The 27,736-nt window shown below is 42.5% G+C and overlaps 2 protein-coding genes across 2 annotated transcripts in view; both read left to right on the forward strand.

Moving 5' to 3' along the window:
* Nucleotides 1-27,736, forward strand: part of Xkr6 (XK related 6) — a 221,931-nt gene that overhangs the window by 42,472 nt on the left and 151,723 nt on the right. The window lies entirely within an intron of this gene.
* On the forward strand, nt 16,346-20,686 carry LOC103160880. The gene is made up of 4 exons (XM_035453494.1): nt 16,346-16,463; nt 18,793-18,938; nt 19,656-19,701; nt 20,217-20,686. The coding sequence occupies exons 1-4, from the start codon at nt 16,437-16,439 to the stop codon at nt 20,292-20,294; spliced, it is 297 nt and encodes a 98-aa protein (XP_035309385.1). The 5' UTR covers nt 16,346-16,436; the 3' UTR covers nt 20,295-20,686.

Below are 27,736 nucleotides of genomic sequence, written 5' to 3' on the forward strand. Positions count from 1 at the left end.
TGTCAGGTTCTCAGAATTTCAACAAGTTCCTGCAGTCCTCTTCTGAGACAGAAAGTGCTTTTCTTAGGAGATATAGCCCTGTTGTACAAAGCTGATCGTAATTGTATGAGTGAGTTTTTCCTCAGTTTGAATTTTTATTTTGACAACCAAGAAAATGGAAAATGAAATAATGAAGTAGTTTTATTCCTTCCCTCTTTCCTCCCTCTCTTCTATTTCCCCCTCCCCCTGTTTTTGAGACAAGATCTAGCTAGCTATGTGGCCCTAGCTAGCCTGGTGCTTGCTGTGTGGTGCATTCTGGCTTTGACAGTGACAGCAGTTCTTCTGTTTCAGCTTTCTGAGTGCTTGAATTAGAGGCAGGTGCCACAATACTTGGAACTTCCCCTTCTCTTCCTCCCTCCCCTTCCCTTTGTCTTAAGTGTCAAGATAGAGCTTATAGGAGGCCAGACCTATCCATTACTTGTTGGAAATAAGAAAGTCTGCAGTTCCCAGCAAGTTGGTTGCAGGCCAATAGGACACTACCAGGGAAGCACCATAGTGGTAGGTCATGTTGGTAGAAATGTGTTGTTGAGAACCCCAGAGGTGGTCAGTGTGATGGACGTGGCACTAAGTATAAATAGGACCCTGGACATTTTATGAGGGATTTATCACTGGAAGAGGGATGGTAAAGCACAGATACAGATCTGTGTAATGGGAGGGGAACACAATAGTGTCTCCATGTGTGCAGCTTATTGCGCAGCCAAGGATCATGCCTTCTCTCTTCAGAGCAAGAGGTCAGAACTAGTATTGGTAGGCAGAAATGACTGGAAGACAAAATCTTTGACTCCATATACCCATCGTGAACACTGGGTAACCTTTAAATCCATCTGACACCTCTATCTTGGTGGAAACTTGGTTTTATAATCTGCACTCCCTGTATCCTTTTGTCTTTCAGGTGAGGCAGACCCTAGCTGGATTGTGTGTGAGGGGGGAGGAGATCGGGATGCATTACAGACAATCAGGCTGGAGCCTTTTCCTGGCCAGTGAGTGGCCAGATACAGCTGTGGTCAAGGCATTGTTTTTGGACCATTTGTGTTATAACAAAATACTAGAGGCTGTGTATTTTATTTTTCAACTTGAGAAATTCAAAAAAGATTTGTTTGTTTTTATGTGTGGGTGTGTGCGTGCGTGCGTGCGTGTGGTGGGGTGGAGAAAGAGACCCTGACCATATATGTATGGGTACCCACAGAGGCCAAAAGAGGATATGGGATTCCCTGGAAGGAGCTATAGTTACGGGTGGTTGTGAGCTGCTGGATGTGGTAACTCTGGTCCTCTGAAAAGGCTGCAAGTTCTCTTAACCACTGAGCCATCTCTGCAGCTCTGAGGCTGTGTGCTTTAAAGGAAAAGATTTAACCTGCACTTGTGAGGTCTAGGGCCACAGTGCTGGCATGTGCTCAGCTGGTAAGCACCTACTGTGGTGTCTCACTGTGGTGGGGATGGAGAAAGGAAGTGATTGTGGTGGGGATGGAGAAAGGAAGTGATTGCATGCAGAGAGCACAGGTGCACGGGCACAAAGGGGCCAGACTGCTTCCCAGCCCTCCCTGATGCTGTGTGGAGCCCCCCAGGCTCCTCTGTCCTACAGTACCATTATTGGGACGGGGTTAAGCTTCCATATGAATCTCAGTGGAGACAAATTATTCAGAAGATGTGCTGAAGATATTGGGACACAGGATTCCCCTTTTTTAAAAAGATTAAAAACAGAGAAATTCTCCTAGTGGACATGGCCAGATGTGCACACGGAGCCTGGCAGGTTGGGAGGTGTCTGGAAGCTATATCCAGTCCCATGTGCTGATGCAGACAGTACCTGGGTCCCAGAGGATCCAACTAACACTTTACACATCCTGGACCTGTGGGCTTAATGAATGACAGAGCAGATGAGTTTGTCTCCACGTGAAGTCATTAACAGAACACAACACGGTTGATTGACCGGTTTCTAACAGCTGGTCTGAAGCGATTCTCCAGGGAAAGAGTCCTTGGAGAATGGCCACTTGATGACATGGGAGTCCAGCATTGGGCAGAGTTTGGGGAGCTTCAGAGTGTGCCGTTCTGATCGCCCAGCAGAAACCGTCTGAGGTTGAGTCTTGGAAGGAGGGGAAGCGAACCACAACTGCAAGGCTCTGCTTCAGTTCAGGGGTGGGTGTGGAGCAGCGCCCTTTTTTTCTGTCTTAATTAACTCAAGTTTCTGTTTTCTGTGCTTTAATCATTTCCAGAGAGGAGGCAGTGGGGAACAGTACTTAATAAAAATCCTTCATTGTGAGCACACACTGGTTTAGGGAGATGGGTGTCATGGAATTAGATGTCAAAGCTTTGTCTAATTGTTGTAACTTAAATTTATCACTTAGTTGTTCCTTTTGGAAAATGGACAATTTACTCAGGCTGTACTAGTAATGAATGCTTTGGGGATACACCGAAGTGATACAGCTTTGGAAAGTGATAGTAGTGGTAGGCATTTATTTGAAACTTTGTGCAATTTGAATGGAGAGTGCATTCTTTATGTTAAGGTCAAATGAGCAATTTCAGAAGCTATTACAGGAACACAAAAGTAGGTAGGTGTGTCTGTCTGGAATTTGTGAGTTGTCCTTCCTTCTGATTGTAAACTTCTGTCCACCCTACACATTGTTACAAGACCATTTTTTTTTTTTTCTGATCACTCTTCTTCATTTCTTACCTGTCTGTGTTTTTAAACCATGCCTATACCTGAGCAGTTGGTGAGTAGGGGACAGTTTGTCTTTGGCATTTCCTTCTCTTGATGTAGTATTGCAGCTCTTTTATGTACAGTGCTTTTTTTTTTGTCTTGTTCTCAGGAAGCGTATTGATCTTTCCTGGGGAGCAACAGACTCCAGAGTGTGGTCATTATGACTCTGCAGTGAGGCTTATCAATTCTGTTTCCTGCCTAGGAAGCGCCATCTGCTCTGCAGTGATTATTCTCATATGCAACCATGGGATTGTGTTTTGGAGATCTTAATGTATTACATTCCCCCGCCCCCTAATTTAAACACTATAACCAACGCCATCTCCAGAAATGTCCCAAGACACAGTTGGCCTTGGATTGCCCTGAAAATTGTACACTGCTGCCATGCCTCTGCCAAGGCCTCTTCTGCTCAGATGTGTGGCTTGCTGTTCCATCCTCCCTCCACTGTGTGCTCACTCAGCTCCATGCTGGTGTTGCTGTCTTGAGCTTGATGATAATCACTCAAAGTGCCCTGTGTTTCATTATGTGCCAGGCCCTGAGAACAATGCAGCCACCCTGCGGTGATCGTTAACTATTGCCCTGATGTCCTTCCCCTTTGCTCCAGCTCACCCAATGGCTTTCAGAGATGCCTTCTATGTTTTTAATCCTTGTCTCTTAATTTCTGTTCACCTCAGCCAGTCTTGAAGGGTTTTTGTATTGTCAAAATTTGGTTTCTGTCACTGCTTGAGAAGTTGAACAGTCAGTTACAGGACTTGAGCCTTGTCGGACTTTCTGTTGAGGAGCCAGTGTGTGGTTATAAATATTAGTGGGTTACCATGAAGGCGACTTTAAAGGCATCCACAAATACCCAGTTAAAGAATTAACAAGTATTTGTTTCGGGAGCACTCATACAATGAAGATAAATAACTACCACGGTTGTCAGCTCTTGAAGATGTGGCCTCTACCCTTCAGGATGCTCCAACCATAACACAACTTGGTGGGTCAGAGGACAACTTGTAGAAGTCTGTTCATCCATCAGTGTGAGTTCCAAGATTGAACTGAGGCCATCAGTAGTGGTGGCAAGCACCTTCACCCACTGAGCCATCTTGCTAGCCCAACTTTAAAAAAAAAAAATCAAATATTGTTTCCTTATGCTGTTTGTATAACATATATTGTACTTTGCTCAACAATCACTCTGTTACCCTTCCGTCTCTCTGCTCTTTGCTGATTCCAAACACTCCTCTTTGATTTTTATGTCTTGTTTTGAATTAAGATTCTACATCTAGGAGAACACACATCTGTTTCCCTGAATCTGGCTTCTTTTGTTTAACATAGTGATTTATAATTCCACCTATTTTCCTTTAGATGACAGAATTCCCTTCTTCCTTATGGCTGAATAAAGTGCCATTGTGTGTATATTCTTTGTTCATTTGTCTGTTGACTGGTACCTGGGCTGATTCTATAAGTTGCTTATTTGTGACTAATGCCGCAGTAACATTTAAATTCCTAAATGTTAATATAGCATGTGACTAAGCTTGGTTATTTTATAGCTAGATTAGGAACATGTCTGCATGTTTATTTTTACTGCCTGATCTTTCTTGGGATGCTAAACATTATCAGCATTGGATGTGGTTCCAGACCCGTGGTGCCTGTGATTCCGGGAGGCCTTTGGGAGCTGTTGCTGATGCAGACTGTGTCCCTGTAGTTTGTTACAGTTAGGATGGTATTAAAAGCTTTGCTGTTGCTGATGCAGACTGTGTCCCTGTAGTTTGTTACAGTTAGGATAGTATTAAAAGCTTTTCCAAAAATTTCTTTTTAGGTTTTGAGTTCTGGCTGCTATTGTTTGGTTGTTTGTGTTATTTGGAAGTAGTTTGTATTTAGTGTGTTTGGACCCGAGCTATTTACTAGTGACATAGCTGAATTTGTGAAGGCGACTAGTGAGGATATTGCTGGTCTAGGTTTGTCTCCTGGGGAGCATCAACTGTCATCTCACTCTACATATATTTTCATGTGTCTTTTATTGCTGTGAAGACACACAAAGATCATCGAAACTCTTATGAAGGAAAGCATTTAATTGGTGCTGGCTTACAATTCAGAGGTTTAAGTTCATTATCTTCATGGTGGGTGGCATGCAGGCAGATATGCTAGAGAAGGAACTGAGAGTTGTACATCTTGATCTGCAGGCAACAGAAGGAGACTGTGTGTCTCACTGGGCATAACTTGAGCATAGGGGACCTCAGAGTCAGCCTCCACAGTGACACACTTCCTCCTGCAAGGTCACACCTCCTAGTAATGCCACTCCCTGTGTGTCAAGCATTCACACCCATGTGTCTGTGGAGGCCATACCTATTCAAATCTCCACAATGTGAGCCTTGCCTATTGATGTATTTAGTGTGTAGTTAGCTGTGGGTTTGATAGTATTTTAACAGAGTCAGCTTAAGCCTCTCATTGGGAGAAAACATTTACACAGGCATATGGGAGATAGAAATAAATGTCCCAGGTATCACCAACAGAGCAGGGTGCTCAGTGAGTCGACACATTTGTAGAATTGAATGGAATAACACACACAAAAGCTGTTTGCAGACACTGCATTTTTGTCAGGTGCTCACTGCCTTACAAATGATTGTTTATCATCGTGTGCACTGTTGGTGGGAACAGAAAGTGGTATGGCTGTTGTGGGAAACAGTATGGTTGTTCCTCAAACAAAGGAATGGAATTGCTATACAATCTAGAAATTTCACTTCTGGGTATACATACTGAAAAACCAAAAGCAAATACTTAAACAGATACCCAGGCAACTGTGTTCATAGTAGCTTTAGTCATTGTTGCCTGAAGGTGCAGGCAGCTGCAGAGCCCCTGGATAATGAGTGGAATATAATCCAAATTTGGAAAAGACTTTCTGATGCACACGAAACCCAGATGAACCTTGAGGACAGACAGACAGGCAGGCAGGCAGACAGACACACACACACCCTAAACATTGCAGACTTACACTTCGGAGGTGCCTGACATAGGCAGCCAGAAAGGGGGTAGGATGAGTGGGAGATGGTGGTCAGTGGATTTGGCTTGTGCTTTGCGAGGTGAAAACATTGTTTGGAGATGGTCACCTACCAGTGTGAATGCAAGCAGTACCTTGGAGTTGTGCACTTCAGAGATGGTTAAGGTGGAAAGCCAAGCAGCAGCTCAGTTGCAGATTGTGCTTTGGATGGGGAAGGTAAAAATTACGGTGACATTGGGAGGTGAGGAGTCTGGGGAAATAGGTGAATCAAAGGTGGCAGCATGTGGAGAATTAGGGTTCATCAGGGTTCACAGTGCTGTTCTGTTTATTAGGTATATATTTGAACATTTCCGTAATTATTTTAAAGTTCTTGTTTGTCATTTAGTTAAGAAGACCACTTGTCTTTTCCATGACAAATGGGTGCTTCAAGAGAGAGAAGTGGGCTGGTCTGGGATGGAGCTGCTTTGCTCTCAGTGCCGAAGGCTGAGGGGAGAGTAGCTGTGGAAGGAGGGAGGGGAGCTCTTCTGTGGATAGAGAATTTTGTGGCACCCGAGTGGCTCACAGAGAACTAAAGAACATGAGTCCTCTGAATGTCTGACACATGGGCGTCAGAACTCTTCATTCCTACAGAAATCTCTCCAGAAGGGTTCAGTCAGAATTTATTTGCCTCTGCTTTGGGAACCACAGTGTCTCAGTAAATTAATATGGAAAAGACCATGGGAGGATCCTACCCTTAGCTGAGGCGCTCTTGGCATTTAATGAAAAGTCACTGTACCTTCAGGGAGCTACTAGTAAGGTGTCCATGATCCAGGAAGTACCCCCCACATCCATGCACATGCAGGCAACCCTGATAAATTAATGGGTTAAATGGATTTTTTTAAAACATGCAAGTAGGAGGGTGTGTTTGGAAGAAGGGATAAGAAGTTGGGAGATAGGGTGGGATAAGAAGGGAATGGAGACTGAATGTGGTCAAAACACAGTATAAATAATGGCAAGTTGTCAAAAAAGAGGGTGAATAATTTTTAAAAGAAAGGAAAAATACTATGGCATGCATTTCATGGAGCAAAGGTTTGAATGTGCCCTCCCCCCCAAAAAAAAAACACCAAAAAACAAACAAACAAAAAACCCCCCAAAAGCTGGGTTCTGTGTTGTGGCCCAAAGACAGGCAGTTTTTGCTTTCTTCCTGATTAGAGTATAATAATCTCTTGCAAAAAATATAAAATAAGTGGCTCTTGCATTTCTTTTTAAATTTGTACCCATAACTCTAGTGAAATGCAAGTCTATCCTGTCCCAAGTAACAGAATAAGGTGAGATTACTCAGTACTTTTTACTTGATAGAATGTATTAATCATAATGTCCCTGCTATTATACACAAATGATGTTAGTAACTTTTACCATGTTACTAAAATTGTCAAAATGGAAAGAAGAGAATATTCCATGAAGTTTGAAAATCAGTCACCAATGACCCAAGGGAAGGGTATGTTAGTGATTGACTGGTATGAAAGTTAGGAGCAGAGTGACATTGGTAGCAGTTGTTAACACTAGGGAGGATTGCCACTCAACATTCAGGGGCTGTTCAGCACCAAGGACAGCGACATCAAGAGCAGTAGTGTGAGGGGTATGCTCCTCGCCACTAGGGAGTTTATCATATACAGGGATTGGTCCACACAGAGGGCAGTGACACAAAAAGTCAGGCTGTAAATGGGGATTTGTTCAAAGGAGTTTCTTGTTGGAGTTCCTAAGTGTTTTGTCAGAGCCCAAGGAATATCACAGCAAGGTTTCATTCTTGTGTTGATACTGCTCGTCAATAGTTTCCTTCTGAGGCTGGTCCATCCAGTCTACAAATTCTGAACACTTCCCATGTGCAGAATGCTGTGTAACTGTTGAGAGACACTGCGGGATGGAGACAAAGCCAGCAAGATCCTTTACTTCAGGTTCAGGTCAGTAGGCATTTCCAAAGTACAGCAGGAGCTGTGACATCTGAGCAGCTCTTGTGTCTGAGAGCACTCATCTGGCCTTAGGGGACAGAGGGACACCCAAGAGCAAGAGGTGAGGGTACAGAGTTCAGCTCCTGCATTGAGGGTGACAGCCCAAGCCTTCTCTGTTGCCTGTGGCTGTCACTTGGGTTAGGGCCTATTTTCTTCAAAGTTGTCCCCACATCATCCAACCTGATGTACCAAGATACCACATTTTGGTCTCACGACTCAAAGGTCCAGGTCCCTGGGATGCTACTGTTCAGACTCTCGGCTTAGCCACCTCCTATCCAGCCGTTAGGTCTCAACTCAGACACAGGTCTTCCTAGTCTCCAGTCAGGATTGTGTGTGAACTGGGACCTAAAAGAACAACTGGTCCCAGAGAGGCAGGGCAGAAGGGCAGTGGGGTTCAAATGAAGTCTTTCAGGAGTTCCCTTCATCCCTAGATACTTTTCCTTTATGAAACGGAACATTTCAAACCTGTGATTTTGCCTGATGGTTTGTGCAATGACAGCAGAAATCACTAGCAATCTCATTTTACTCACAAAGCCCTGGTGTATTGTCATTATCCAGTAAACACTTAATGAGTGATTAGATGCCATTGGAACATGTCAGTCAAGAAGTTGGCGATGTGCGCAGGGGAGGAGATTGTGGGTTGGTTGTTCTTGGGTCTGGCAGTGCGCTTGTGCTTATGGGATGGAAGGAAGGATGGGAAGGGAAGGAAGGGATGGAATAGTGTATGGGATGAAGTCTACTTGAGAGGTGGGCAGCAAGCCTGAGAGAAGAGGCTTGTATTGATTTGAGATGAGGGAGAACACTTTCACTTCCTGCCATCCTCTGTTAAGGTCTGTTGTTCAGTGTTGATTTGGGGCAGCTCTGAGGACTGTGAGGTCAACAAGGGGCTTTCTGCAGCATGTTTTGCTTGGCTTTCTACGTGAGAAACAGATTTTCTCCAGTGGCATTTTACTGGGAAGTTTGGCTCTAGCCCTGTATTCCATTTGTAAGGGTAGGTAGGTGTCTTAGAACAAGGCAAAATGGGATACTTGCAGAGATGTCTGGTTAGAGTTTGCCATTTTTTTTTCTCTTTTTTTTTTTTTTTGGTTTTTTGAGACAGGGTTTCTCTGTGGCTTTGGAGGCTGTCCTGGCACTAGCTCTTGTAGACCAGGCTGGTCTCGAACTCACAGAGTTCCACCTGCCTCTGCCTCCGGCATGCTGGGATTAAAGGCGTGCGCCACCAACGCCCATCGAGTTTGCCATTTTTGAGAGGTCTGGTAACCGCATGGCATTTCTGGGTTGGTTGTGTCTCTGGGTGGAAGATTTGCTCCATGATTATCACTAACCTTGTGGCCCACACTGTGCTATTAAATAGCTTGTTACCTTGGAAGTCAAAAGCCATGCCCTGTGACATGCCCTGTGTGTACTGGAGCCTGTAGCATCAGTTTGCTTAGTTTGGGTTGTGCACACTGAAAGATATTGGAAGAAGCAAGAAATGGCCAGATTCAAGAAGTATGGTGGCCAGGCCATATCAGCAGCTACCATCCAGCACTCTTTGACACCCAAGCTTCTCTCTGGCTGGGCATGAATTCTCATGTCCACAGTGGCTCACAGTAGACCTGACTAAGAGCTGACAGTTTCTGTCCATCTTCAGAAACCCAATTTGTAGAATTTTTGAAATGCTTAGTAAAGTACCCAGGGAAATATTTTGCTAGAAAAGTAATAATTGTTCATGATACAGAAATTACACTCTAGAATCATGAAGTGAAAAGCTGTTTCTTCTGGGATAACAGCTTCTCAGACAGCCATCCACAATGTTTCTTTCCTGTCTTTTCTTTTCTCATCCTTACCCTTTACCCTGCTTCATGGAAGCAAATGGCTTATGTCCCTATTCAGCAGCAGCATCTATGCACCTGCTGATGTGCCCAGGGCATGTTTCTACAGCAGCATGAGAGGTGGCAGCTTCATGTAGGCATTATGATTGTTTTCTTTGGCCATTTGTATGTTGACAGTAATGCCACCGTATGCCTGTTCTATGAAGTGTCTAAATATTTTCACTTATAGGAGAGAAGAAATCAGAAGGATCTAGTACAGAAACTAAGAGTTTGGGGTCTAGATTGGCTTTTTTGTGCATTGCTTTTATTATGTTAGATATATCCCTAATAACTATATTCTCCAGGATTTTTTTAAACCATGAAGGCATGTTGGATATTGTCAGTTTTTTTCTACATATAATGAGGTATCATGTGCTTTGTGTCCCTGAGTCTATGTGGCAGATTACTTTATTGATGTTGAATTCATCCCTGCATGTCTGTAATAAAAGCCCATTTGATCATGTTGGATGATTTTTTTGATTTGTTTCTGAACTTTATTTGCAGGTATGGGGTTGATAATTTTTGTATCTATGTTCATCAGGGAGATAGACCTATAATTCCCTTTTCTGTTGGGTCTTTGTCTGGTGTTGGTATCAGGGTGCTTCTGGCTTTGTAAAAAGAACTTGGAAGTGTATTTATTTATTTATTTATTTATTTATTTAGCACAGACTAACTCAAGGAGTGTTGACATTACTTCTTCCTGGTCTGGTAGAATTCTGGGCCAGTCCATCTGGCCCCTGACTTTTTTAGTTGGGAGAATTTTAATTATTGCTTCTATGTCATTGGTTGTCATGTTTAAATTATTTGCTTCATCTTTTTCAAACTTGGGTAGGTTTTTTATCTAGAAATCATCCATTTCTTTTGCATTTTCTAGTTTAGTAGAATGTGCATTTTTAAAGTATGTCCTTAGAGATTCTGGCTTTCCTCAGTGCCTGTTGTAATGTCACCCTTTAACCTCTAATTGTATTAACTTGGTGTCTCTCTTTCTCTTTCTGTGGATTTGGCTACAAGTTTGTTTCTTTTCAAAGAACCAACTTTCCATGTTATTAATTCTTAGTATTTTTCATTTCTATTTCATTAATTTCTGCCCCAGTTCTGGTTATCTCCTCTTATTTACTTTTTCTGGATGTTGTTTCTTGCTTTTCTGAGGCATGCAGTTATTAATTTGAGATTGCTCAAAATTTTTGATGTAGGCACAGTACTGTAAACTTCCTCTTAGGATCACCTTTATTATGTCCCATGGGTTTTGGTATGCTGTGTTTTCATTTCACTCATTTCTAGGAATTTTTAAATGTCCTTCTTTTCTTCAGTGATCCAGTTATCATTCACTACCATGGTTTTTAGTCTCTATGAGTTTATATACTTTTTGCACTCTTTATTGCTAGTGGTGTTGTGTAGGCCAGTTTTACCTGGAGACATCTATCGGTTTGGGAAATTTTCTTCTTTGTTTTTTACTGAAAATATTCTGTCTTCATTGTGCAATTTTTTTCCTCTTCTGTAACATAATTTGAAGGTTAGGTTTTTTGGAGTTTTGATTCTGTGGTTTGTTAAAGTTTCTCTAACTCATTAGAATACCTTGATCCCATATTAATGGAAGCCATTGTGACATTCCTGACAAGGCAAATGGTTTTTGTTTTTTGTTTTGAGACAGGGTTTCTCTGTATTGCTTTGGAGCATGTCCTGGAACTTGCTCTGTAGATCAGGCTGGCCTTGAACTGACAGAGATTCCCCCTGCCTCTGCCTCCTGAGTGCTGGGACTACCAATGCCTGGGCTTTTTTTTTTTTTTTTTTTTTTTTTCAAACGGAGTTTTATGTGACTGTAATTTAAGACCAAGTGTAAGCCAGGTGTAATAGTAGCACTCACCTTGTACTCAGGAGGTGGAAGCTGGGATGGGAGGCCACAAGTTCAAGGTCAGCCCTGTCTGTGAAGTTTGAGACCAGGTTTTCCCTCCAAACTAAGGAAAGCTAAATTGTGCTCTCAGATGTCAAAATGCCTATCATCAAAGGCTGCAACCAAAGTCAAGATAGTTAAATTATGGGATTGAAACACATGGTGTGTAATCAGTCCTGGTGTTTGTTGTTGTGGATTGTAATTTGAATTAAAAAAAAAAAACCTTAAACGTGGGGTGTTGGTGGCACATGCCTTTAATCCCAGCACTCGGGTGGCAGAGGCAGGCGGATCTCTGTGAAGTTCGAGGCCAGCCTGGTCTCCAGATTGAGTGCCAGGATAGGCTCCAAAGCTACACAGAGAAACCCTGTCTCAAAAAAACAAAAACAAAAAACACTTAACACTTGATGCAGAGAATGGGGCAGGCATACAGCTGTGACTGTGCCACAAAAATGGATAACCAACCTAAGGGAGGTGTAGGCTCTGGGGAGGAAAATGGAGCTTCCCAGACATACCTGTCTGCCTCAGAGATTGGTAGAAAGGTGAGTTAGGAAGAGCTGCAGGCTGAATGATAGCTTTTCTGTTGATGCAGGCCAGGTTTGGAAGTTTTAGGTAGTAAACATTTTTAGGCTTAAAGCAGAAATGCACACCTGTTTATTACATCTTCTGTGAATGTACTTCAGGATGCTAAGAGGGCCCTATAATATGGGGAAGGAGGAAGTGTAGCATGGGTTCTAATAGGTCTTAATAATAAAAGCCCAGAGTCAGATATAGGGGGAAATGCTGAAAGATCAGAGAGAAGAAGGAGCAAGCCACAGCCACACCTTACCTCCTCAACTTCCCAGCCAAAAGAGACCGAGCTCCTGTCTCCTCCCACCTTATCATCACTTCCTGTCTGTCTGTACAGACCCAGACCTCTATGGTTAAGTAGTGGCTAGTTCCACCCTCTGATCTTCAGGCAAGCTTTAATTGTTAGAGTATAAAAAAGATGTTGATGGGCTGCTTGCAAACAGGAACTTGCGGGATTTCCTTGTTTCAAATTTGCATTAGAGTAGAGAACCACATGAGCATAGGTCTGGTCAGATTTGCTTAAGACTTGTCCATGACCAGAATTTAGATTTTCCCAATAGGTATTCTAAATATTTAATCATAACTTATGGTGTATTGCTTTAAAGCACAAGACTGTGAACTTTAGTGTCAAACGAATCTAGCATATTAGCATTAGAGTTTAAATTTAGTTGGACCTCATGAAAAGTTCTGGAAGATGAGCTAACTTAAATTGTGTTGACCACTCTTGTTGCAAGATGAAGGAAACCTTCATTTGAATTTCAGAATTAAAGAAATGTCATTGATACAAAGACCCAGCAGACAGACGTGAAATACCCCATAATTATGTTGTTGCAGATGCTACTTGCTAACTTAGGAGCTACATTTAACTTCATGACATTTTTGAATGGAATGAAAACCCATAAGCTACTTGTCTTTGTTATACAATAGGGAGGGCTGGCAACCTGATTTCTAAATTTTAAGTCACAGCTCCAGCTGACGAAAGTACTGAGTGGCTTTTGGTTATTTTGATCTTCAAAAATAGCCCAAAACATGTTTGGGATCAGGGCTACCCAAGTTTTCCATGAGAAGAATGAATTCCAAGATTAATGTAGGATTTTGAAAATCATGCTTGGTCCTGAAGTTTAGAGTTAGTGATTGGAGCAGAAAGATTTGGGGTCCCTGGTGGGCTTTGTTTGAGTTCGTGGTCTCTTGCTGTTACTTCATGGATTGTGCTATCCTTCCTGGTGGAAGCAGTAGCCCCTACTGCCCCATGGGTGGCTGGGACCCCATCTGTGTACTTAGCTTTGCTGCCTAGCGCTCAGGCACATCATTGCTTGGATAAGCAATGCTTGCTTTCACTGGAGCAGCCTCACAGTTTCCATATACTTCAGTACTGCTGTTGAAACCAGGAGTTCTGAAAAACTCTTATTTCTTATTGTCAGACTGTTGTTCTCAATACTGCACTTTGCTTTCTTGCCCTGGTATTGATATATGTGTAAATACATGTTTTATAAGTAAAATTTGTTAACTTCATTAGTATCATTAACTTAAACATAAAAATGAATGTATCATAATTTGAGGAAATGAGTGAAATGCTACTTTGGCTTTGTAGATTAAACTTTGGAGGTCAGTGATTGTTCCAGCTTTTAAAAGGATAGAAGGAAGCTTTCCAGGGAGACAAGAGCTCCGGTGCTGCGTGCAAATGTTTGCGCTTTCATTTTTCTGAGAAAGTTGCTTCGGGTACTTTGTATTTGAGTGTCATGTCAGAGGTTTCATTTCACGATTGTTTGCTCATTCACATATATTTTTATTTTTAGCTCTAAGCAAAAGGCATGAGGCCTTAGCCGAAATGAGATGGTTTGAGGTCATCCGGTTTCTAGACGTGTGCAGTCACCTGGTCCTGAAAGCCCTCCACACAGAATGGTAATGGCAAAATCTAAGGGATGGAGAGGGGCCTCATGTCCCCACCTGTCCCACCACCACCCAAAGCCTCCCCCTGGAAGATGTAAAAGTCCTTAACTTACTGATGTTCTTTCTCTAGACTGGTAACAATAGCAGCAAAAACATCAGAAAATCACAGGCAAATCAAACATTTTAGGTGTGTATAAAACTGTTTTTGTTTTTGTTTGTTTTTCTTAGGTAGCAATAAAATATATGCCACATGAAAAGCCCTGAATCCCTAGAAATTTGCATAATGAAAACCAGGTAGAATTTTCTCCTGAACAAAGGGAATCTAGGCTTCCCAGTATTTTATATTCAAAAGAAAGAATTCTTGCCCAGGTGTTCTGGGATATATTTTCAAAAGTTAAATCTCCTTTTGAGGGTCAGTTATTTCTTCTTTAATTATTTTACGTATATCAGTCAGCTCTGTTTTAATTGTTAATGTTAAATATGTTTTATGTATTTATATAGATTATAGTGGAAGGGAGTAGAACTCTGGGATATTTATCTGTATGTATAATGCATATATGTTAATCTTGGGAGGTGTCATCTCTCTTGTTCAGTTTATTCTCATGGACCAAGTCCTGTTTAGTTTGTTAAAGAAACAGTGCTTAGAGAAAGGAATAGGCACCAAGCAGTGGTGGTGCACACCTTTAATCCCAGCACTCCGGAGGCAGAGGCAGGCAGATCACTGTGAGTTCAAGACCAGCCTGGTCTACAGACAGACAAACTAAAAAAAAAAAAAAAGAGAGAGAGAAAGGAATAGTTTGATTCTGGGAGAGACTAAGATTCTTTGCTCATATTCAAAAGGTGTCCTAAGCCATTAACTCAGAGAAGGGATTATCTGTCATTTCATATCCTGCACTAGATACAGTCCCATTAGCTTCTAAAATGACCTGACAAGTTTGCTGCATTTTAGCCCAAGTCATGAAGGTGCTTCATTACTGAGCTTTGAGAGGGGGCAAATTTCATCCCAGTCTCAGTGGTCATGTAGAAGGCAAATTCCAAGTTTTTTGTTACCCGGTGGACAGTTTTGTTTTAAAGCAATGCCATGTTTCTTTTCATGGACACCCATCAGCACTTCTGTGCATTGTTTCATGTTTGTAGTATGTCCTCAGCCTGTAATCTTCCATGTTGAGAGTGGCAAGATTCAGGGAAGAATTCCCTTCACATTGGACATTTTATGATGAGAGAGCATTGTTCACATGCACCAAAGTCTGCGCTTGGAGCTTTGGCACTGGCGGGTCACCCAGGAGAACTGCACTCTTGTCTGTGTCTCAGCTTGTCCTCACTGGCCAATCTTACCCTGTTTTAGAAAAAAGCAGTACTAGTGGGTTGTTCCTGTATACAGGGTTACACTTCTCTTGGAAGGGAGAACTCTGAGCTATTGGTTTTCTATAGAACAATGCTCTGGCCTTAAGTGGCATGGTTTCTAAACCATAGTAGAGGAGTTGGTCATGGTTCATTTTTGTATATTAACAATGTCTTAGTAAGAAGGGGCAGGACTGTATATTTCTGTAGTCATAGTCCCAGCACTTGAGAAGCATAGCAACATGTGAGACTCCCTAGGTGTGGGAAAAGGTCTTAATGAGAAACAGTTACTGGCATTGCTGATGCCTGTATGTTTAGAAATTGTAATCTGTAGCTGGGCTTAGTGGCCTGCGCCTATTATCCCAGCACTCCAGAGGCAGAGACACATCAATCTTTTTGAGTTCTAGTCTATACAGAGAGTGCTAGGCTAGCCAGGGCTGCATAGTGATGAAAAATAATTCATTCTCTCTCTCTCTCTCTCTCTCTCTCTCTCTCTCTCACACACACACACACACACACACACACACACACACACACACACACACACCCTGATTTCTTATTACCCAAAACAAACAGGCTTTTTGGTTGGTTTGTTCATTTTGATTTTTTTTTTTAATAGAAAAAAGAAAGCAAAGCAGGCACGCTTGATTATGCTGGCCCCTTTTGAGGTTAGAACTTGGTGTATTTTTAATGTTAAGTGCTAGAAGTTCGTGCACTTGAGGACAAACACCAGCCATTGTCACTCAGCTAAAAAGTAGCTTCTAAACATGTGAATTATTCAAGAAAAAGCCCGTGGCTTCATTCATGCACCTCCGTGTCTTCGAACGATGACCACTTCCAAAAGAGAAGGACAGGACTAGTGCCATTAAAGACTTATAAGTGTGAAAAGGTGTTGACCCAGCAAATATTAAACAGGCAGGTGGCACCTGTGAGTCTAGTTGCATATTTGTTTTGCTGTGTGGAAACCACTTTGTTTTGAAGTAAAGCTTAAGAGCCCTTGTTACACAAGTAAAGCATTAATGTTGAAACATTTTGTAATTTATATATATTGACCTTTTCTGAAAAAGTCTTTTCTTTTGCCCTTGTTTAATTTATTTTCCCTTTTTTGTTTTTTAGGTTTGCAATTTTTTTTGGTGATGGCATGTTCAGAATCTTGGATCCCTAAGTTGAATGTTGGAAATATGTAGGAGCCTTGGAAATTATGTTGTTTTCATATTTTAATGTTTTGGTAGGTGAATCAGTAGACTAATATATGTATGTAAAGGAACTCTGTACTTGGAAGCTGACAGGTGCGTCTCAGGATTGTCACCTGTCTGAGTGCTGTGCTCTGGAGACAGTCTGCTTTGGAGGTTCTCTGTGGACCTCTCATGTTCTGGGCAATGTGGGGTTCCTCCTGTCGTGCTTTGTGTCGCTGGTTTTCTTGCCTACCTACCTTGCAATGTGAGCTGCTTAGATCACAGGGATCATTGATCAAGTGACAATCTTAAATGTAGTAATTACAGAATTTCTACCTGGAAATCATCTCACAAAGTCTGCATTAGAATATGTAGGTTTTGTTTTGTTTTTATAAATGTATGTGTGGCCAATGCTGCCAGTTTTTAAAATTAGACACTATTATCAACCAGAGGTGCTCACATTGAGGGAATAAGGCTGTTTGCTCTCACCTCCTTCCTCTCTCCCTCCTGTGAGGTGGAAAAGTTAGTGGGAAGGGCTTCATGCTCTGTGCAAAGGGGAGAGACCATGAAAGGCCTCAGTTTCCTGGAAGGACTAATTTTCCTAAACAATAACAACAAAAATCAACAGATTTGGCTCCCTTCCAAGTGTGGGCCTCTCTCATGTAGAATGTAGGTGGGAGAGTATTCAACCACCGACAGATGGATGTGTGGTATGAAGCACATATTACAGTGTCTGTAGTCATTGGTGGTTGGTTGTCTTTTGCCTGCCTCCTCTGCACCTGCTGGAATTCAAAGACTTGAGGATGCTTAGTTACTTCAGTAATTAACTCTGGAGCTTAGTTAATTTAGTGGTCAATATGAGTGCATCCCTACTCTTCATTCAGTGGTCAATATGAATGTGTCCCTGCTCTTTACACCCTGACTGGCGAATAGTGATTGTAAAGACCACAGTTAGAAAAACTTGGAAGGATGAAGAAAATGCAGGAAACTGGAGATGCTGAATAGTAAGTAGCTCAGTAGAGTTTGTGGTGCATTTTATTATTGGTGACTTGTCCATTGTTCCTGGAGTCCTCACATGCCTGTAGCCACAGTTACCCTCAGATTTCTGTAGAGGTTTTCAGAAACTGAAGGGCTATGCTATTGCCAGTGGCCCCCTTTTAATTAAAATTCAATTACACCATTTCCTCTCCTTGCCTTTCTTCCCGCCAGTCTTCTCCCTTTTCAATGGGATGAATCACATAATACTTACGTAATAGGATGAACACTGGAAAACACTAAGTAGACTTGTTTTTAATTGCTACATATCAATGTCCACATGTGTTGTCTATTAGCTGCTTTCTGGTTACAACTGGCTTTTAAAAACTCTCCCTCCATGGTATTTCTGTCAATAGAAGTTTCCTTTTAGCCAGTTCTAGCCACAGTATGGATTGGGCCTGGGTATCTAATATACCCAGAAGGAATTAGCCAGCCAGGAAAAAAATTTGTCCCCACCAGAATAAATATTTTAAAGACCCTTCAATTCTGAAAACCAAGAGTACAAATAAAAGAGACTTAAGAAAGAGAAAACTTAGGAGACTGATGGTACAAAGTGAGGGTGGGCAGCACATGGAACATCACAGAGTGGATCTGTGGAACCAGAGCTCATCCTGGAGGGAAGAGAATGCTGGGATGTGTTGGACAGGAGGCATTCCGTGTTGCCATGGGTAGCTTTCACGAGCATGCCATGGTATTTAAGAGTAGTGAGGCCAGTGTTTGAAAATACTGAAGTATTGCCTAATGGTGAGTTTAAGTTATTCTGGCATGTGCTAAATGTGTTTGTGGCTCAATGGTTAATTTAATTTCAAATACATATCTTAACTATTAGAGAAAATACATTGCCAATAAAACTTCTGTTCCTATGTGTAACTTTACAAAATAGTATAGCGTGTCATGTACAGTGGAGATCTGAGGGCATGGGTATGGTCATAATGGCCACCTCCCAGAAACTTCTGAATTCAAACTTTTAAGACTGTACTCAATTTTGTTTTACTTACAGTACAAATTAGAGAGCATTTTAGTGTGTCTCTCATGGGAAGTCTGTCCCTCCTGGGTCACTGTGCTTCACAGCCGTGGCATATCACATTCCAAAGAGTACAGATCTTTGAGTTTCATATATTAACAGAGGGACCCAGAAAGGTGAGTGGAGCAGCAACCTACTGAGTTGGGGAAGTTGTAGAGAAACTCCACATGGAAATCCGCTGGAAGCTGGGGCCCCTTCACCAGCCCAGCCACAATGGCAGAGCATATCTGTGCGGTTTCTGCACAGACAGGGACATTGGTGTGTGAGGATGCCCTGATATACGGGGTCCTGTTACATGCTCTGACTTTGATCTCCTCCCTCAGTGGTTCTCTGCTTCCAAAGGTGGGACCTCCAGGCCTGAAGGCTGTCCACTGCCTCTTCACACAGAAACCTGCAGCCACAAGATGGAAGCCTCCTGGAGAAAGGGAGCACATCCTGCAAAGGCCACTCCCGAGGACAAGTGGAGAAGGTGGAGCCTGAGGCATAGGGCCTGGTGGTGTCTTCTGTTGATTGATGTTTCTTTCATAAAGAGTTGAATAGTAATGCCTTTTAACATGAGTATACCGCCCCCCCCCAAATTATTGTTAAAAGTTTTCTCAAGTGTGACTTTTTATTATGTCAGGATAGTAAGTTCTTGGTGTCATATATTTGTTAAATTATGTAATAGTGACTAGAGATTTGGGACTCTGTTATGACTTGTGAATTTGAAGCACATTTTCAGGAAAATCATCAACATTTCCAGTCAACTCGTTTTCATTCTTTTCAGCTTCTCTGGTATGTAGTCCTTTCTGAGGTTGCCCGCTGGAGGATATTCCCCCCCCCCCATTTTCTGTTCCTGTTCAGTGACTGCCTCTGGCTTTCACCACTCAAAGCCTAATTTGTCCGAAAGTCCATTTGAACAGCCTTCCTCTCTCCTTGGTGCAATCGCAGGTCATCTCGTACTGTACAGCTTCACTCTGAAGGTGAAGTCAAGAGGCTTGAAGAAACACTGCCACTAGGACTAAGTAGACAGAAGAGTGTCACCAGGGTGACACCAGCAGAGCTTCCTGGGTGGCCTGCTGTTTGTATCTTGATGAATTTGACTGTCATTTACAAACTGGATGTATAGACATAAAGTAATCTCTTAAGTTACATCATTAATGTCAGTACCAGTCACCTCTGAGGCATTTGTGTTTGTGTGTTCTAGAGTTGATGACCCATTCTGCTGCAAAGGATCCAGGTTAGTTAACCAGGTTAGTTAACCAGGATATAGCATTTAATAGCATCCGAGGTGTTTTATGTCTCTAGAGTTTGCTGCTTTGGACTTTTGTGGTTTATCATCCACAAGAAGAGGGTACTGGAAGGAGAGCTTAAGTTGATCCATGTCTCAAACACATGCTTTCTGTGGTAACAATAAAAACATTGAATACAAAGGGTTCAAGAGTTTGTTGGAATCCTGCTGCATCTTTGCTGCTCCTCTTCCTAGACAATTCCATCATGGTTCCCTCTAGTTCTTCAAGATGGCTCTGTTTGGCTCCCAAGTCCACATAGACGTATCAACACAGAGTCCAACCTTCTTTCCCATTGTCAGGTTGCATTCGGCTGAAAACAGGAGCTTCACATCAGCTTGCTGACTCATTCCTGACCATCTTCCTGAAGAGAAGTAGCACTTCTAGACACTGGGACCTTGGCTGTCTAAGGGATGCCTCTAGAAAGCTCACAGTACTGTATTCTAAACATGGCCTCTCACTGCTATTTTGGTTTCCAGGGGAAACTTCTCCAACTGCCGAGCTATGAAGCCAAAAGGAGCCTAGCCTACCTCAGGCATGGGAAGACCCAGAGCTGATTTATGACTTTGGAAGATGGCTAGGACCTGAAGAGAGCTAGAGGACACTACTGTGTCTCCCTTGGTAGCTAAAACAAACAAAAACAAAACAAAAAAGAATCACATTAGAGAAAATGTCTGTGTCAGCAGAATTTGTCCAAACCATAGGCCAGCTTTTTTAGGACCACATGAACCTTCATTGAACCTACATTGACTATCCAGGTGTGTTTGTAAGCTATCATGGAATCCTTGGAAAACTTCGTTACACTAACATTAAAAATAAGATTTTAAGTTTTTACATATACATTTCAGAAACAATACAGATGTGTTTCTGTGGACAGGCTATCCCGCTTATAATAAATTTCTGACTCTTTCTTAATAAAAATTAAATGGTTCAGTTATTTAAAACCTAACACTTTGAAATTATTTGTGGGGGTTAGTGAGTAATTATTTGTGGGGGGTAGTGAGTACAAGACTGTTTCTTTCCTGTAATGTATGCATATTTTCTGTGGCTGCTGCATATAAATCCTGTGGTGGGGGTTATGTGTTTTGTTCAGAGTCCCTAAGCTGTAGTCACTAAGTGCTTAGGGTACTGGAGATGTATCTCAAGGTTCTCTGTGTGCATGGCAGTTTCTCCAAGTAAAGTAGCTTTGTACTCTGAAAAAGGTTCAGAGGGAAGGGAAAGACTGTCTGGAATGAGCAGTGGGTAAGCTGTGTGCTGTGTGTCTGAACCCACAGGGGCTCATGGGTAGTAGAGTTCCTGCATGACTGACAGAGGGGGCTCCTACCTGCAGCAGAATACAGGGAAAAGAAACAAGGACAAACAAACACTTAGGACAGTAAAAGGTAAAAGATTTTAATTTGGGTGTCAGTCCCAGCACTCAAAAGGCTGAGGCAGTAGGATTCCTCTTTTTCAAAGACAGCACTGTAGTGAATTCTAGGCCAACCACTCTCAAAAACCAAAAATTTTAGCCCCTCTACTGTATGTTAGGTTCATGAAATTAAAGTTTATGCTATTGAGTTCTCTTAAAGACAGTTACATAATTCTCATTGGTCTTGGAAGTCAAAATCCTGGGAGACACCATTTCCTGGAAGTATAGGTCAATATTAGCGTGTTCACTGAGTTCTGCTTAAAGGACTTGTTTAACTTTCAGGTCCTATATTAGGACCTGAGAACAGTTGAGGGGCGTTTCGACAGCTACTGTAGCATGCTGTTTAGAAAGCATCTTTGTTTTTTAAACAAATCTGACATTGTACCAGTGTCATCCTGTCTGAACCAATGCTCGGCCAAGAACATTCTGTAAATCTCTCAAGTTACCAATATGTTAAAATTCAACTGAGAACTCACATATTGCAAAGAGTCATGACAACAGACTTTTCGGGAATGATTTATACCACGCTGTGGATTGTGGTGTGTGAGTGTGTGTGTGTGTACACCCCTGCATGCATGCTACTGCTCATGTATGGGGATGGTTTGCAAAAAGCAGGGCTCTCCTTCTATCATGACTTCCAGGGATTGAACATGGGTTGCCAGGTTTGTGTGGCAAGTGCTTTTACTCACTAAGCCATCTTTCTGGCCCTAATTAATCAATTTTTAACATTTCCACTTATCTATAACATCAAGTTTAAGACTGATTTTTGCATACCATTGTCTTATTTAGCTAGATTACTTTCATTAATAAGTTATAAAGAATTGAACCAAAATACACTGAAGGAAAAGACATTAATATGTCCATGTTGCCTTTGAGAGGTGCAGTCATTTTTATCTTCCCAGTGTAGTGGCATGTTCTAGAAAAATTTGAGTGCAATAATGCCAGTTTCCATACTCTGTCTGCTTAAAGGCCAGCCATTGTGCTGTGTCAGTGAATTTCTGGAGAAGATGTATATTCCTTGTCTTCTTAAAGAGTCGGTAGGACCTTCACCAGTGGGTCTTGTAGGTACAACATTCAGAGGAGACTCTGTGACCTTTGACCTGGTGTGCAGCACTTTAGAGTTTTTCCCTGGCTCCCCAGGACTGTTTGAAATTTTTCCTGAGTTGCACACTAGAGGAAGTTTTTTCTACTTTGTTTTCCTTAGATTTTTTTTTTTTCTTAAGAGACCCAACATCAAATTCCTAAGCCCTGAGCTACAATTATTGAGGTAGTCGCTTCCTCTATTCATTGGGGCTTAAAAGCAAGAATGAAATTACCAAGTAAGTGAACTTGGCTGGAGGGGTGTCTTGGACTCTGTGTCTCATTGTTGGGCATCCTTCCACAGGCCTGCACAACCATCACCATGGGAACATAACCGTCATACTTAATGGAAGGTATCACTTGCCATTAAGATTTTGAACCAAACATTTTTAATACTTCCAAATTGAAGCAAAGATTACTCATCAATACTTACTGAAATACTTCTTAAAACGTGGCATCCACAAAATTGGTAGATTGAAAATACAAGTTTCTGACTAGATCTTTGATAGCAGTCTCAAGCAGGAAGCTTAGCTGTTTCTCTGCCTCCTAAGCCATTTGCATTTATGGCAAATGATCTCTCAAGTTTCTCTTAGAAATTGGAGTGGTGGGTTTGGTGGGGTGAGGGGGGGTTGTTTTCTGCTTGGGTTTCTCCATAGCCTCTTTAAAAATCAAAAATCCTCATCATGGAACAGGTTTTCATGCAATTTTAAAAGCCCTATACCAAAACATGGAAGATCCCTAGAATAGTTTCCCACTTGGGAGAAATAGGCAGTTACTGAGCATCCAGGCTGTGTGGCTTGTGTGCCACTTGTGGGTGCCCTGGTTTAGCGGTTGAAGTACCAAATTGAAGGCAAATATTGGAGTGTTTTTTTAACCTGTCTGCTATCATAAACAAAAGGTTTTCAGAGCTCTCCAGGAAGCCACCGTAGCTAATTGTAATTTCTTCCTTGTAGATTTTGATTTTTAGATGTCTCTGTTTAAATCAAAATTGAGTCATTTATTCAGTATCTGCCATTTTCCCTAAAATGTGAAGTAAAATTTTGCCATCTACAGTTGATTTGGAAGCCCATTTGGAGATGTGTTCTTTATTGTGGTACACTACTCTTAGACTCTAAAGAAAATAAATCTGGTCATTAGGGCTTGATGAAGCAGAAGTGTGTGTAAGGACCATTCTTCTGTACACCCTGCTATGCATTTTCTGCCCCACTGCTCTCTTTAGAGGAAGCTGCAGACCATCTTGTGCATTTGGAGTCAAGGGCACCAGGAGGAAGGAGGGGATGGGCATCCAGGAAGAAATAATATGAGCCTCCTTGGGGGTATAGGCAGGGTCAGTACTGGGATATCTTTATAGTTGCCCCAAACTCTTGGGGTCTGCATTATCTTCATCTTGCTTGATGGGAATTTGGGTTTCGATAGGCTGTACTAGTGCTGCTTGAGGCAGATGCCTTGTCGCTAGGCAGGCTTTCTGCTATCCCAAGGCTCATCGGGATGATGAAGGGAACTATCTCTTGCCAACTAGAAGCTCTCACTTTCCATCATCTTTCTTCCCACACTTTTCAGTGAGCTACACCAAAAGCTTTCTTCCAGAGATGGTTTGAAGACTCGTTTCAGTTAAGTCTCTTCATTCTTGCATTGATGGTGTTTCCTAGGTCTCAGGCACTGTTCTAGTCTCTTGGGAAAGACATGGATAAGGTTTGTGTTTGGAAAGGGATAGACTTGTGAGATGTTTACTTGTAGAATTTGTTTAACGTGTGTTGGACCTTGATTGACCACTGGCAACACAGGGAACAGAACCATGGCCGAGAAGCACTGTGCACTTAGCGTTCTATGGGGAGACCGAGGCAGTACTTGGTGATGACTAACGATGTCAGGATAAGTGTCCTCCAGAAAGCATGCCTTGAGAAATGTTTGTAAATCTTTCTGCTCTTCCACCCATTTCTTGGCCCACACAAGACATGTATGTCAGCTGAGGGCAGCCTCTTAAGGTCTCTCTGTGCTTTCTTGGCCTGATTATCCATGGCCCAGCTCTGGCATCAGCTCCATGGTGTGTGTGTGTGTGTGTGTGTGTGTGTGTGTGTGTGTGTGTGTGTGTGTGTGTGTGTGTGCGTGCGTGCGTTCGTGCGTGCGCATGTATGGAGGTTGTGACACCTAAATGCAGAGGTTCCACCAGAAGGGAGCCATGTTCTTTGGGGGGGGGTGTGTGTGCAGCTCAGGCTCAGGTCATTCAGACAGACATAAGAGAGAGGACTAGCCTAAAGAGAATCAGACTGTCCAGTGGCAGACCCCATGTTTCATCTGCAGGATGTGCAGATCTGGGCACAGCGGTCCCTTGCTGTCTTCTGCAGTCTCCCCTGTGAGAGTTAGTTAGTGAGAGAGGGACAGAAGGTGGGTAGTCAATTTTTTTTCTTACATCTCTATACCTGTGTTCTTTGAGGATACACATAACTTGTTTTAAAATCTTGATATGATTTGCAGACATTACTTTCCATTAATCATTCCTGCCGACAACCCCTCCCCTTCTTTTAGGTAGCACTGGGTTTGAACCTAGATGTTGTACGTGCTAGGCAGACGATTCCTTGTCCATAGCCCCACACATTTTTTTTTTTTTAAAAACAGCATTATGCAAGTACACATTCCTAAGATGAAGGCATGCTTTTCTGTGTCTGCTCTGTGTGCCTGGAACCAACTCTCTTCTATTAGCTTCTTGTCACTGTGACAAGATACACCTGACTGAAACAACTTAAGGGAAGGTGTGGCAGTAGGTCATGATACCACTTGTGAAGCAGAAAGCTGGGGCAGCTTGGTCATGACCCATAAGCTCCACTACTGTAACTCTTGGTCAGCTGGCTGCACATAATGTCCAAAGGTTCTCCAACATCTCAAAGTACTTCTAGCAGGGGCCCAGTTCTTCAAACACATGAGCCAAGACCACTCCATATCCAAACCATAGTGACTCTGCTGCTGGAAGCTAGGTTCACAGTTCAGCTCCCTTCTTTCCAGGTTTTCTGTCTTGTAAACTCACTCTCCTGTGCAGTTTCTGCACTGACTCCATTACCTTGGTATAAGTCATTGACACTTAGAAACTTGGGGCGTCTACATCTGAGGTATACTATGTCGGGATTCAGTGATTCCAGATGGTCCCTCTGAATGGTGCATGTAGCTTTTAGAACACGGAAGCGGGATGCATCTCTCTTTGGAATCGTGAGCCCTGGGCCACCTGTCCCAGCTGCTCGTGATGTTTGTTCCCAGCCAGGTTTTGCGTCACTGACTCTAAAGCCTACAGAACTTCCCAGCCTAGTGTGAAACTGCTTTGATTGCAAGTTTTCCTAGTCTAATTAGGTAGATCAAAGAGAAGTGTTCTCATTGTAGAAGTTGAGTATCTACAGCAAGTTCTGATGCATCCCTCTGTCTAGTCTTTGCAGGGTGGTGGGATTGTGACTTCATCCTCCCCGTCTTCAGGAGATGGACCTTTTGGGGTGACACAGTTGCTGTTTTATGCTTAGGATTGGCAATGCTGGTCATCTTCCCATGCTGCTCTCCAAGATCATCAGAACATCTCTAGATGCTTTCTAGACTGAATCATTGGACACTAAATGCAATGAGTGGAGCCTTTATGCCCCTGCCCGGTCACATAGCTTAACTTGTATTAAATCATTAGTTCTATTTTCTGTCAAGATGAGCTCTATTTAGAAGTTGTTGCTACACCATCTCTTCCATCTCCCACCTTCATCATGGTTCTGCTGTTGGGAGGTATCCTTCAGAGAAGACCACTCAGATGCCAGTTCAAGTCAATAGAAAGTCTTTATTAGCTGGCCAGGATCCCAGTGAAGTCCTGAGCCTTTCTCTTTGAGTTTTTAAACACAGGGGGAGGGAGGGAGAGGGGGAGGAAAAAAAAATTCTGGGTGGACACACCTCAGTTAGCAAGAACAGTTAGCCAGAAAAAGAACTACAGAAGCCAAAAAGCAAGCTTAGTACATTTTTAGAGACTTTCCCAGAACTATGGGCTTTGATGGATTAAGGTCTTTGTTCTCATTTTGGCAGGTATTGCTGCCTACTTGCTGAGTTTTGAGGCCTGAATGCTACTTTCATCATGGTGTCTGTTGTGCTAAGGTCTGGGGCCTATTAAGGACTGGAGGTCTGTTACATTCCCCACTGGTTATGGGCATGAATCAAATCATGGACTCATCTGAGAGCAGGGGCTTATTTAATCATCTTAGCCCTGGTAGTTTAGCAGAACTAATTCTCTGTTTGACATAGCTAAGTAGGCAGTTGAGCAAGCAGGGTCCTATAGTGAGAGCTAGGAATAAAAGGATTAATGGCCCAGCCATGGTCATAAGTGGAGTAGGTAACCAGGGTGACCAGCAGAACAAAGTTTGTTAGTAGTTGTTAGATTCTTGATGTTTTTGTTTGATTGTTTGTTTGTTTTTGAGTGTTACTTCTCATCATGGCTAAACTTTCTCTAATTACTTATGACTGGTGGGCATAGAAGCAACAATTTTCTCCTGGTATACAGAGACATCCTTGTCTCATAAAGAGGAGGTTCAGTCCTCTGGAATCCTGAAGAAAATCCTTTGCTAAGGAATCTAACTGGGCTTCCAGACCAGAAGCAGAATCTTCTAGATATCCCAGGCCTGTGCCTACTTGAGCACTGAGTTCCTTAAGGTTTTTATGACTCATAATTAGGTGTAAGGTTTTGACTGCAGCATAGCCCACAATGCCTCACGACAGAGGAGTGAGAATGGGGGATGACTTACCAGGTATGGAAAAGCGCAGAATCTAGATTTAGTGGGCCCTGCCCATCTTCTATTATAGATGAATATCTGTGGTATAAAATTCATGAGGAAAAAAAGGAATAGGATCTCCTGTGAAAATAATTTGGGAGATGCACACTTGGTTAAGCCATTAGTGTAAGCAAGCCAGGTAGTCTCTGGAGCCTGGAAATATACTCAGCTGCCATTCCTGGAATTAGCCTTCTGTGTATGACTGCAGCAATCTGCATAGGGGAACTATCTGTGGAGTATTATGGTGACATTAAACAGGCACCCTTCCTCTGGATGTCCCCAGGGATGAGCTATTAAGCCTGAAAGTGGCCAATTCCAACATAATATGGGTGCCAACCTACCCACTGAAATCAACCCACTTTCCAGGGTGATCAATCCACAACCAGGTTTCCATCATTCACAACCAGACATGGGTCAGGACTGCTGGCTTTATCTGGACCCCAAGCCTTCATATAATGTTGGCTCCAGGTCCGGATTGGGATTTTCTTTACCCATATAGGGTCTCAAGGCTGGAACTTATGGGCAGGCTGAGACACGGGCAAGGGCACAGACTCTGGAACATTCTAGTGAGTAGTCCTTTGGGCATGTTGCAGGGCCTGTAAGGACTTGAGGAGGGAATAGTTAGTAGTTTTTGCCTCATGAACCTCTCAATATAGGTTGCACCTGGGCCTCAGGAGGGCAAAAGGTAGGAGAGGTTGGCTCAGTTGCCAGTCACATGCACATACTTAAG

The sequence above is a fragment of the Cricetulus griseus genome (genome assembly GCF_003668045.3).
Source record: "Cricetulus griseus strain 17A/GY chromosome 1 unlocalized genomic scaffold, alternate assembly CriGri-PICRH-1.0 chr1_1, whole genome shotgun sequence".
NCBI classification, from domain to species: Eukaryota; Metazoa; Chordata; class Mammalia; order Rodentia; family Cricetidae; genus Cricetulus; species Cricetulus griseus.